Source organism: Erinaceus europaeus, chromosome 9 (genome assembly GCF_950295315.1).
Source record: "Erinaceus europaeus chromosome 9, mEriEur2.1, whole genome shotgun sequence".
In the NCBI taxonomy this organism is placed as follows: Eukaryota; Metazoa; Chordata; class Mammalia; order Eulipotyphla; family Erinaceidae; genus Erinaceus; species Erinaceus europaeus.
Window position 1 is genome coordinate 32,815,633 of NC_080170.1, and position 12,829 is coordinate 32,828,461.

General features: G+C 41.0%; 1 protein-coding gene across 3 annotated transcripts in view; it reads left to right on the plus strand.

Annotated features, from left to right (window-relative positions):
* The window catches only part of VEPH1 (ventricular zone expressed PH domain containing 1), a 227,620-nt gene that overhangs the window by 53,927 nt on the left and 160,864 nt on the right, over positions 1 to 12,829 (plus strand). For 2 of the 3 annotated variants that reach the window (XM_007521067.3, XM_060197602.1), the window contains 2 exons: positions 553 to 719; positions 7,557 to 7,766. In XM_007521067.3, coding sequence (XP_007521129.2) covers positions 553 to 719; positions 7,557 to 7,766 — 377 coding nt within the window. Of the gene's footprint in view, positions 1 to 552; positions 720 to 7,556; positions 7,767 to 9,986; positions 10,723 to 12,829 lie in introns of those variants that run through there. The other variant, XM_060197603.1, reaches the window with a different exon arrangement.

The following is a 12,829-nucleotide window of genomic DNA, read 5'->3' on the forward strand; positions in this document are numbered from 1 at the left end:
ACAGTGAAGAAACTGGGGGGGGGGAGGTTAAATTTGCATTACTACTTTGCTAACTCTTCATAAAAAGGCGCCCTTTCCAGATGTCAGTTGTCTGGATCCTGCCTCCACTGCTCAGAATGGGAATGCATTCCTCTGCACTCCCCTCCTCCAGCCACCCCTTGGTTTGACTTCATTTTGGTTCATGCTTATGTCACTGCTTTATTTGCAGTTAAACAACATCCAGTCATCATTTCTCCTCAGGAATTCTGTTTGAGAAGTGTCTCCTCAAGGGTGTGCTCTGATGACTATGAAATTTCCCATTCTTTCCATGGTACACTACTCAAGAAAATTTTTCATTAGATAATTTTACTGATCATGTCTTGAATGATCCCTTTGTAGAGGAACCACTGAATTTATTACACCCTGGTATACTTCTTCTTTTCAGCAAAGGACTCTGTTGTCACTTTTGTGTTATTTAATGTATGAATGCAAAAGTTATCGCATTGATGAGAATGGTATTTCTGTTGCTTTCATGCTAATAGAGTTATATTCCCTTTGTTGTTCCCTCAATAGGTAATACAATGTTGTTGAGGGTGTTACCTGCTGTGTATGAAAAGCAGTCTCAGCATATTAACAGACACCTGCCAGAACTCTTGGCCTTGATGTCTCAGCTAGAGCAGCCAGAACAGTACCATCTTCTCCGGCTTTTGTACATGGCAGCAAAGAGAAAGCAACCAGAGGTAAGAAGCATATGCTATGTCTGGCGGTCCATGCAGCTAGCCATACTTCTGGGAATGTGAACAGAATGTGTGTGTAAGGAGTCTCCTCTTGTGTGTTCATCCATGCCTGGCTATAAATAAAAACATGCATCCAATTTTTCAGAACAGTCAATGAGAGGAGGTGATAGCAAAAGCTGAACAATGGTTTAGAGAACCAGAACCAATAGAATATGCATGTGTATGTGAGTGCTCGTGTAAATACCTGGCGATCTAGTTAAATGACAAGATGGAGAGATGGATGGGTATTAGGTACAGGTATAGATATAAATATTGCTGTAGGGGCTGGGTGGTGGCGCACCTTGTTAAGTGCGCACATTACAATGCCCAAGAACCCAGGTTCAAGCCCCTGGTCCCCACCTGTAGGGGGAAAGCTTCATGAGTGGTGAAGCAGAGCTTCAGGTGTTTCTCTTTCTCTTTCCCTCTCTATTTCCCCCTTCCCTCTTGATTTCAGGCTGTCTCTATCCAATAAATAAAGATAATAAATTTTGAAAAATTAAAAAAAAGTATATATATATATATATATATATATATATTGCTATACAGAGAGATTTGTTCTGAGGAGTTGGCTTCTGTGATTATGGAGACTAAGAAGTTCCACAAGCTGCCATCTGCAAACTGATGGCCTGGGAAAACCAGTAGTGTAGTGTCAGTCCATGAGTGGAGGCATGAGGGCCAGGAGAATGAGTGGTATGAGTTCTAATCAAAGGCCAAAAGCCTGAGAACCAGAGTTTGATAACACTGGTGGTAGAAAGTATAGTCCAGGGGTCAGGATAGGGCCAATGTCCCAGTCCAAGCTGTAACAGACCCTCAGCTGATGGGGTAAGGCACATCTACCAACTGAAATGACTATCTCATATAGAAATGCCTTCACAGGCACATAGAATGGTATTCTACCAAATAACTGGGCAACTGCTGACCTAGTGAAGTCGACACATAATATTAACCTCCATGTATAGAGTATCAAAAACACAACAGCGTGCTTATTACAGCCATTGCAGGAAGCACTGATGAAGGTTCCTTGTGGCCACACAGTGCTGAGTTGGGCAGAGCCAAGGGAAGGGCCGCACAGCCCTCATCTGGGGGACAGTCAGCCATAAAGCCAGTGGGCACAAAGACTCAATTTCTAGAGAGTAAAGTCATTTCTCTTTGAATATGAGTTAAAAAAGAAAAAAGAAAAAAAGTAACAATCATGATGCCAATGATTGTCAGTAACAAAACACCCAGCCCACCCTGGTTTAAGCAACCAGAGGGATTTACTGGCTAATGTGGTGAAAGAAAGCCTTCCAATAAGGCTTGGTCTGGGGGTTCAAATAATGTGCAAAGAATTGTTTCTGTCTTTGTTCTTCAGATTTGATTTCTGTGTTTGGTTGTGTTTTCTGCAAACGTTCTCCTAGTAGGTTCCAGATATATACTTTTTAGGAATATTTGTCTACCCAGCCCTCAAATCTCTCTTTAGATTTGTTGGAGTGAAAGAGACTGAGACCAAAGCACACACTTAGCACTGCTCTGGCATATGAGGATACCAGAGATTCAACTGTGGCCTCTAGGGCCTCAGATATGCAAGCCTGGTATGCTCTCTTCCCATCCTCTAAGTTATATGCTCCTTTTCTGGAGCTTGTCCTGAGCCCCCCGGGACACCTAAATAGAAACCAGAAGCTGCTGGGAAGGAAGAACAGAGCTGAATCCTGGAGGGCACCCACATGTGTGCACAGTGACAATGATGAATCTAGGGTGACACCCAGTGAGGCTACATCTGAGCTAATGGGTCCCGGAGACCTCAAAGGTGGCAGAACTTCCACATGCACATGCCTCTGAGCATCAGATGTGGCTAGTGGGGCAGGCCCATCATTGTCCTGTCACCTCCCTCTCAGGAAACTGGCCTTCATAGGTAGAGAGCCTGCCCCAGGCTGAGCGGGCTTCCTGGCCAGAGCCCCATGTCACTTATAGGACAGGCTGGGTGGCTAGTTTTCCAAGTGGCCTTAAGGGGCTACCTCTGTGTTCTTGGCTGCCAGAAACTATGCTGTAGTGTCATCAACAAAAAGGAACAGAACTTAGCCACACATATAAACACAGTTCTTTTTTCATTATTTTATTTATTGAATAGACACAGAAATCAATGAAAAGATGGAAATAGAGGAGAGAGAAATAGAAACACCTACAGCTCTGCTTCCCAACTTGTGAAGCTTTCCCCCTGCAGTTGGGGATTGGCTTGAACTTGGGTCCTTGTACATTGTAACATGTTTGCTTTAGTAGCTGTGCTACTACCTGGCACCCACAAGAGATGAACTTAAGGGTGGATTGACAGAAGTGGAAGATTAAATCAGTGTGTCCAGGGATGAAGTAGGGGAACTAAGAACATTGTAAAAGTCCGTGAAAAGAGTATTAGAGATAACGAAGGCAGAAACTTATGGGACAGATAAACACAGTTCTTACGGTCCCCTGGCCAGAGGCTTCTTAGCTCCAGCCACAGTGACAGTGACGGGCAAGACTAGTCCCCACTCTCAGAGATCAGTGTCCCAGCCCAGAGGAAGTGACTTTGCAGTCTGATCCCTAAAGAGAGTCTCATTCTGGGATTTTCTCTGTGCACAGAACATTCCTGATCACATACCTAACCAGACAGCCCCCATCACAACATCACCAGCCCAGCAAAGCCATTCTCTTTCGGTATTTATTTAAAATAATGAAGCCCTTGGCAGAACATTGAAAAGGTAAAGTGATGGATATGCAGTGGCTTTCAAACAGTCTTTGGAGCAAAACCAGGGCTTTCTAAGTATGTATTTTGTCAGGGTAGTGGGAGTAAGTGGTGAATGAAGGAAGTGAGTGCTATTTAAAAAAATTTAAAACCTTTATTTATTTATTGGATAGAGACAGCCAGAAATCGAGAGGGAAGGGTGGGATAGAGAGAAAGAGAGACAGAGAGACACCTACATCACTGCTTCACCAATTGTAAAGCTTTCTCCCCTGCAGGTAGGGACCAGGGACTCGAACCTGGGTCCTTGCACATTGTAACATGTGTGCTCAACCAGGTGTGCCACCACCCGGCCCCTTAACTGCTATTTTATAGCTTTCTCAAAGTTTGTGAAAACTTTGGTGCTAGCAAAGTTAAAGAGAGAGAAAACTGAGCTCAGAACCTACTCTAACCTCAAGGAGTTGTCCATACACATACATGGGCACATGTGCACACATGTGCACACACACACACACACAATTGCCCTGCCTTTTGTTCTTGACATTAGAGCCTAAGTGCCATTTGCTGGCAGGTAAGTCATGGTTGTTTTTCAGTATCCACACCCTCAATGTTCTCACCGCCCACGGCAGAAGTTATGCCCACAGTGACAAGATGTTAAGCCTGTCTGCAACCTATGGGCACTGTGGCCTTGGGGTTCCATCCATGGTCCGTGGGAAATCATTAAACATCTCCAAGAGAGACTTGATGTGATTCCGTGGATCTTTAGGTAGAGTGAGGAGGTTGGGTGTTCTGGAAGCTTTATCAGCAGTAATGAAAGGATGGCTGCTCTGCTCTGTCCAGACAAGGCTTTCCCCATGATGAGCAACAAAGACAGCAGCCTGATGACTTTCCATGGGTGGAAAATACAAATCATCCTTATCAGAGATGATCTGTCTGCAGTCCAAACCACCCCTTTCCTTCTGGATGTGATAGACTTTCAAGAAACAGGGGTAAGGTTATGGTACACCTGGTTAAGTGCTCACATTACAGTGTGCAAGGACCCAGTTTCAAACCCCCGGTTCCCACCTGCAGGGAGAAAGCTTCACAAGTGGCAAAGCAGGGCTGCAGGTATCTCTCTGTCTCTCTCCCTCACTATCTCCCTCTCTGTCTCCCTCTCCCCTCTCAATTTCTCTCTGTCTCTATCCAATAATAAATGAATTAAAATATATAAAAAAAACTTTGAAGAAATTTCTGTCTTTCCTATCTCCTTCATAATAAGCTCTGGGTTTATTGAGAAATCATAGCAAAATAAGAGACTTATGTTTAATTAGCATTGTGTTTACTTTGTATTACTCAGAACTTTTCTTCTCCTCCTCCTTCTCCTTCTTCTTCTTTTCTTCCTCTTCCTTTTTCCTTTACCTTTCCCCTTTCTTCCTCTTTTCTATCTTCTCCTTTTAGCCCCTCTGTCCCCTTTTCTTTATGGGGCAAAGAATAGCACAGACTCTTCTTTGTCATGTATGGCCAGAGCTTAAACAAACAAAGAGAAATGGCATGCCAAGAAGAAGTAGATATCACAGTGTCACAGAGATCCTGGTGCCTCCTGAATAGGATATGAGGAGCAAGAACTGGGAAGTGAAATTGTATAGGACAAGGCAGGAAATGTGTTAGCACTTCCCATTCCTAAAGGCCTCAGGTGATGTATACCGCCCTGACCCAGAGCAGCTGGCTGGCACTTCCACTGTGCATGCCAGGAGGCTCACAGCTTCCCCTGGAGGACACATAGAGCTGCAAATACAAAGGCAACTTCTATCTAGCCGTTCATTCATGCCGGACTTAACCAGAAACCAGCCCTGTCTTCTCCAAGTACTAAGTGTGCATGTGAAGAAATCATAGCAGCTGAGAAGGTTGCTCATGGTAGAGAATAGAGCTTGCAAGCATGAGGCCTCAGGTTCAGTATATGCCCAAGTGTCACATCTGCTAAAGTAGCAGTCTGCCCCACCCCTTTCTCTCTGCCTCTCTCTAGGTTAGTAAATAGTTTTAAAATAAATATAAATGGATACTTTACAGAAGATAATTTTAGGTGTCTCAAAGCTGTCTTCTTTCATGTTGTGCATGACATATGATGGCATGTTTAAACATTATAAACAACTACTGGGCTACTATAGAGTGAGGGTGAAATTTACTCAAATGCTACCTTGTGAATCCATTTAGAATTTTCTTCCTTTGATTTGTTACCCAGTTATTTATTATCTTCCAGATGGGCTGTATACTGGGCTTTGGTATACAGTCACACAAGTAGAATTGCTTCTTGAACTTGTAAAATTTTTAATCTAGGAACCTGTTAGTCTTATTAGGGACAATAATCCCAGCACCTGGAACAATGCCTTGCAGACAGGCAAGTGAGTGGGTTGATGAATGGGACTGGAGGAAGTGGCCAACTTTTAGGGTACTTGAAAGGTGGCTAGCTTCGCAGGCGGGAGAGAGAGATGACCAGGGACTCATGGCTGAGTGGTACACAGTTCAGTCTTTATTCATGTGGACAGTGCAATCTAAGCTATCTCTAATCACAATCTTGTCCTTATATATCCTGAGGCAGAAGAGTCAGGTCCGAAGAGGATGTATGTAGGATAGGGGGTGGGGAGAAGGAAAAAGCGTGCAAAACAGTGAGGATTAAACCAATGCCCTGGAGGCAGGGCGGTGCTTAGTTAACAGTGGTTATGTAAATAGAATACATTGTTAAGCAGGGGGGATTAAACCAATGAAACAGAAGGGGTCTTAGAAGCAGAATTTAGAAGCAGACCAACAGGAGTCCATTGGACTTGGTCTTGCCTAGATGGAGCTGCTGATAAGGGTGTCACTTGTGCAGAAAGGAGTCACTTGGGACTACAGAGAATGGTGGGAGGAGCAGGATTGAGGCAGGGAGTGAATTGTGAGGCTCATTGACTAAGCTGTGTATCAGAATTAACATGGAAGCTACATCTCAAGTCCATTTTATAAAAAAAAATTAATGAATCAAAAGAGCAAGCCAAGGGGCCAGATGATAGTGTCCCCGGTTGAGAGGGCATATTGGTTCAAGTCTCTGGTCCCCATCTGCAGGGAGAAGCTTCATAACTAGTGAAACAGCGCTGCATGTCTGTCTGTCTGTCTATTTATCTACCTATCTATTTATCTATCTATCTATCTCCTATCATCTATTTCCTTATATTTGTCTCTCTTCATGATAAATAAATAAACAAAATATTTTTAAAAGCAAACCAATAGTAAACAAAAGAAACAAGAATAGTAGCAGCTCTTTATGTATTACTTTAAACTAACTTAGCAGGGGGAAACCAGTATAGTATAGTCATAGTCTGTATAGTCACAAAAAACTCTCATTTTCTTATGTTTGGACTACTGTACCTTTCTATTCATAATGGCATTACAAATAAAGAAAGAAGTACTAGGATACTGGGACTATGGTAGGAGTCATTTTTACTTCAATAATTTTCTTTATGTTTTGCTTTCTGTCATCAAAATGGAAAGTTGAAAAATTTCTATCATTAATTATTTCCATATAATGTTTCTCAAAATTTGAAATCTTTTCTTAAAATCAGCAGGGATCTCTTACATATTTATACTATCCACTGAATTGCACCTCTAGGGCAGGGGAGGTAGCATAACAGTTATGCAAAAGACTTTCATGCATAAAGCTATGAAGTCCCAGGTTTGATTCCCCATACCGCCATAAACCAGAGCTGAGCAATATTCTGGTGAAAAATAAATTAATAGATAAATAAATAAACAAATAAATAAATAAATAAGTGCACCTCTCTTGGTGATTTGGAGAAAATGGGACATTTCTTTTGAGTTCATAACACATCCATACTTAATGTATGAATAGCAGCATTAACTATTCTGTAAGCTTCATTATTCAATAACAGAGTGCAGATAAAAATAAAAAGAAAGAGAAACTGGAGCCGTGGAATTGTGTTTTAAAACTTAAATTCCAAATTTGGGAGATTGAGTTGACTCCCAGAGAAGTTGTGACCCATAAATTCTTATTTAAAACAAATAAAAAAGTTAGATTGGCTCTGTTGTAATTTTCCTCTTTGTTTATTGATCTTTCCATCTTCTTTCCTTTCTTTGTATAGGTACTTCAGAAGTGTATTCCTTTCCTAATGGATCATTTAAAGGATTCAACCCATAGTGATGTAATTCTAAACATCCTCATAGAGATCTCGGGCTATGAACCAGCAGCTTTGGACAGCTTTCTTTCAGCACTAAGGGAGATAGCTGAGAGATCTTCCTATCTTGTTGGACAGGTAGCACGGATCTATGGAGCTGTTGGACATGTAGATGAGGTACGTTTGACTTCTTTTTCTCCTCTCGTGTTAACTAAATCCCCCCCCCCCAACTCTTTAATCTGTGGAAACTTAATGACCTACACATATTTCTGGGACTTCTCACAGTTCCCACTTCTCTCTTTCAAATCTTTTGCATGAACAGTGGGCTCCTGGGTCAAGGGAACATTGCAGTAGAGTTGCATGAAAGGTTCTGAAAGTAAGGTTTTCACTGAGAAGTGTTGCTGAGGAAGAGGGGATAAATGGAGCAAGCACCATGACAAGTTCAAGAGCTGCTCATCCCAGAGGGCAAGAGTAGGCTCAAAGCAAGGTCTCAGAGGCTCTCTATGAGAGTCCATAGCTGTTTTGTCCTAAGTGCCTGACCTGGGGTGTTTTGAAACCCTGGATGATGTTACTTGGGACAGTGAAATAAACATTGGTGGATGTTTAGCAGTGCTAGCCAAAATATTTGCATACTAGAATCTTTCATCCAGAAACACAGGATGTTATCAGCACTGGTGGGGGGATTAGGTGACCAAGAAGGAATTTCTAGAAATTCAAGTTCTGAAGTGTATGTGTGCATATATTAAGAGGCATATATGCATGCCTAAGAATTTTATATTGGTATTTGGGATTTTTATCTTCTTAAAATAGATGAAGATATATAACTGATGAAAGAAAGCTTTTGTTTTCACCTGCTTCCTTGTAATATACTTATTATATGCATTAGACAATTCTTAGAAGGGATTTCATAGTTCAAGTTCAACCCCTTGATTCTACACAGAAGAAAACTGAAAACAACAAAGGTTAAGTGGTTGACCCAGACTCAGACTGGTTTAGTTGGTCACCCAGTTACATTAGATCTCTGGCATCTTTGATGTTTATTTGCAAATGATATCTTAAAAGGAATTTTGAGTTCTGTTGCCTTTTGTTTCTGCTGAGAGTTAGGGGAAGCTTACAGAGTTTTAGGCTTCATTCTGTGGGAGGCCCTTTTCCCTTTTCCTCCTCACCCCCAAGAAAAAAGAGAGACAGAACTGAGCCCCCAGAAGCCTGTACTTGTCAACATGTTAGATAATAGAAACCCTGTCTGTGCTGTTGGGACTATTTCAGACCTGCCACTATCTGCACTCTCCTGTGCCTGTCACCTCTCTGGCCAGGAAACCCCACTGTGTGCCCAGGTGTCTTTAAGCCAATGGTAGCTGACAGCTACCTGACTGAATCTGCTGACTATGCTGATCTTTGCTTGAACAAATATATCCAAATTCTTTTGTTGAGACAGTCTTGGTGTGTGTGTGTGCGTGTGCGTGTGCGTGTGCGTGTGTGTGTGTGTGTGTGTGATTAATAGTAGGTTACAAGATTATAGGGTTTCAGGGTATAGTTCCATCCCACTCCCACCGCCACTAAAATTCTGTGCCTCTACCCTCCCAGTGGTAACTACCACAGTTTTTACAGTCTTAAAGGCAGTTTTTTTGCTTCTGTTTGTTTTTAGTTCTCTAATTTCTACATATGAGTGAAATCATCCAGTAAATTGTCTTTCACCTGTTTACTTATTTTGCTAAGCATAATCACCTCCAGTTTCATCTATTTTGTCCCAAAGGACACAATATTATATTTTTTATTGCAGTGTAGTATTCTATGGAGTATATATTTTATTTCTCTATTCAGTCATTTCTTGATGGAAACTTGGACTGTTTCCCACTCTTTGGCTACTGTGAATAATACAGTTATCAATATAGGTGTATAAATGTCTTTTTGAATAAGTGTTTATATGTCGTTTGGATAAATGCCTAAGAATTATATTGCTAGATTGTAGGTAATTCCATTTTTATTTGCTAAAGGGCTCTCTATACACTCTTCTAAAGAAGCTTCAACCTTCTGCATTCCTACAAGCAATGTAGCAGAGTCCCTTTTTCTCCACAAACTCACCAAATCCTGTCATTTCCTATTTTGTTGATGTAGGCCATTCTCACAGATGTGGTATTTAATCTCTCAATGTAGATTTAATGTGCATTTCTCTAATTGTAAGTGAAGTGGGGTGTTTCTTCACATATCTGTGGGCCATGTATATTTCTTCTTTAGAAAACTGCCTATTCAGTCCTTTGTCCCACTTTTTTATTGGGTTATTATTATTTTTTAATTTCTTTATTGGGGGATTAATGCTTTACAGTTGATAGTAAATATAATAGTTTGCACATGCATAACATTTTCCAGTTTTCCACATAACAATACAACCCCCACTAGGTCCTCCTCTGCCAGAAAACAAAATCAGAAGAGAAAAGACAAGTAGAACATGAACTGGAATTGGTCCTCTGTCCTCCTCTGTCCCCCCACCCTCAGAGTCTTTCACTTTGGTGCAATATACCTATTATTTTTGAACTGTGTATGAATTCTTTATCAATGTTTGGTATCAGCTGTTTGTTGGGTGGGTGGTGTGCAAATATCTTCTCCCATTTAATAGGTTTCCTGGTTATCCTTATGGAGTTTTCTATCAGTGTGTAGACACTTTTTTGTTTCATGTAGTCCCATTTATTTATTCTTTTCATTTCCAATGCCCTCAGGGTTGAGCCTCCAAATATATCTTTGATGTAAAGACCCTACAATGTTTCACTGATATTTTCTTCTATATTTTTGATAGTTTCTAGTCTAACATCCAGGTCTTTGCTCCATTTCACATGATTTTGGTGCATGGTGTTAGGTGGTGGTCTAGCTTTCTTTTTCTTTTTTAAATTTCTTTATAGGGAATTAATGTGTTACAGTAAACATTAAATACAGTAGTTTGTACATGCATAACATTTCCCAGTTTTCCACATAACAATACAACCCCTACTAGGTCCTCTGTCATCCTTTTTGGTCCTGTACTATCTCCCCCACCCATGCCAATTTTTTACTTTGGTGCAATACACCAATTCCAGTTCATGTTCTACTTGTCTTTTCTCTTCTGATCTTGTTTTCTGCCTGAGAGAAAGATCATCCTATATTCATCCATCTGTTCCTGACTTATTTCTCTTAACATGATTAATTCAAGCTCCATCCAAGATCAGCTGAAAATGGTGAAATCACCAATTCTAATAGCTGAGTAGTATTCTATTGTGTATATATACCACAACTTGCTCAGCCACTCATCTGTTGTTGGGCACCTGGGTTGCTTCCAGGTTTTGGCTATTAAAAATTGTGCTGCTGAGAACATAGGTATACACAAATCTTTTTGTATGGGTGTGTTGGGTTCCTTAGGATATATCCCCAGCAGAGGAATTGTAGGATCATAGGGTAGGTCCAATTTTAGCATTCTGAGAGTTCTCCAGACTGTTCTCCAAGAGGTTGGACTAATTTACATTCCCACCAGCAATGGAGGAGGGTTCCTTTGACCCATAACCTCTCCAGCATTTGCTGCTAGTACCTATTCTGACATATGACATTTTCAAAGAAGTGAAGTGGTATCTCACTGTTGTCTTTATTTGCATTTCTCTGACAATCAAAGACTTGGAGCATTTTTTAAAAATTTATTTCTTTATTGGGGAATTAATGTTTTATATTCAACAGTAAATACAATAGTTTGTACATGCATAACATTCCCCAGTTTCCCATTTGACAATACAACCCCCACTATGTCACTGATCATCCTTTGACTTGGAGTATTTTTTTTATGTGTTTCTCGGCCTTTTGGATCTCTTCTGTGGTGAATATTCTGTCCATGTCCTCCCCCCCATTTTTGGATGGGCTCACTTGTTTCCTTGTTGTTGAGTTTGGCAGGCTATTTATATATTTTGGTTATTAGCCTCTTGTCTAATGTATGGCATGTAAAGATCTCCTCCCATTCTGTGAGGGGTCTCTTGGTTTAAGTAGTAGTTTCTTTTATTGTGCAGAAGCTTTTTAATTTGATCTAGTCCCATAGGTTTACACTTGCCTTAGTCTTCTTTGTAATTGGATTTGTTTCATTGAAGATTGCCGGGATAGCCTGAGGGTGCTTCTTCCCGAGCTAGTGCTCTCTGGGTTGGAGAGAACTCAACTGGAGCTGATCTAGGCTGCTGCGTGGGAGAGGGATCAGGAACTCGTGCCGCACTAACTTTGCAGGAGATACACTCTGGAACTCTCAGAGCCGGAAAGCAATTTCCAAGTGTCTTTAATCAGAAGAGCAGCTGTTTTTACACTCTCCAAGTAGGGTGGAAACAGGATGTGACATAGAGAGGGTGGAGTGAAAAGTGACTGGTGGAAGATCAGGGTGTGACAAGGAGAGGATCAGGGTGCGACAAGAAGAGGGGGTGGAGCAGGTGAGAATTTTACCACTAAACCACTAATGCCCTGGAGGGAGTGTGGTGCTTTATGTAAATGTAAAAGTGATTTATGTAAATAGACCATTCTGAATGGGATCAACCCAATCCCTTATACAGGCATACTGGTGTTTGGTTAAGCAGAAGCCAGAGGGAGCTGGCATACTACCCAACAGAAGATGTCTTTAAAATTTATGCGGAAAAGAGTCCTGCCAATATTTTCCTCTAAGTATCTGATAGTTTGTGGTCTAATATCCAAGTCCTTGATCCACTTGAAATTTACTTTTGTATTTGGTGAGATATAGTGGTTCAGTTTCATTCTTCTGCATGTTTCAACTCATTTTTTCCAACACCATTTGTTGAAGAGATGCAGCTTTCCCCATTTAATAGTCTGGGCACCTTTGTCAAAGATTAGATGTCCATAGATGTGGTGGCTTACTTCTGGGCTCTCATTTCTATTCCACTGGTCAGTGTATCTGTTCATGTTCTAGTACCAAGCAGTTTTGATGACAGTGGCCCTGTAAAACAATTTGAGATCTGGGAGTGTGATGCCCCCAGTTGTTCTTTCTTCTCAAGATTGTTTTGGCAATTCTAGGTCTTTTCTGGTTCCAGATAAACATTTGTAGCATTTGTTCTATTCTCTTAAAAGATGTTGTTGGGATCTTGATGGAGATAGCATTAAATTTGTATATGGCTGTGGGTAGTAAATTCATTTTTCTTCTTCTGTCTTTCTTATATTTATTTATTTTCCCTTTTGTTGCCCTTATTTATTTTATTGTTGTAGTTATTGTTGTTGTTGGATAGGACAGAGAGAAA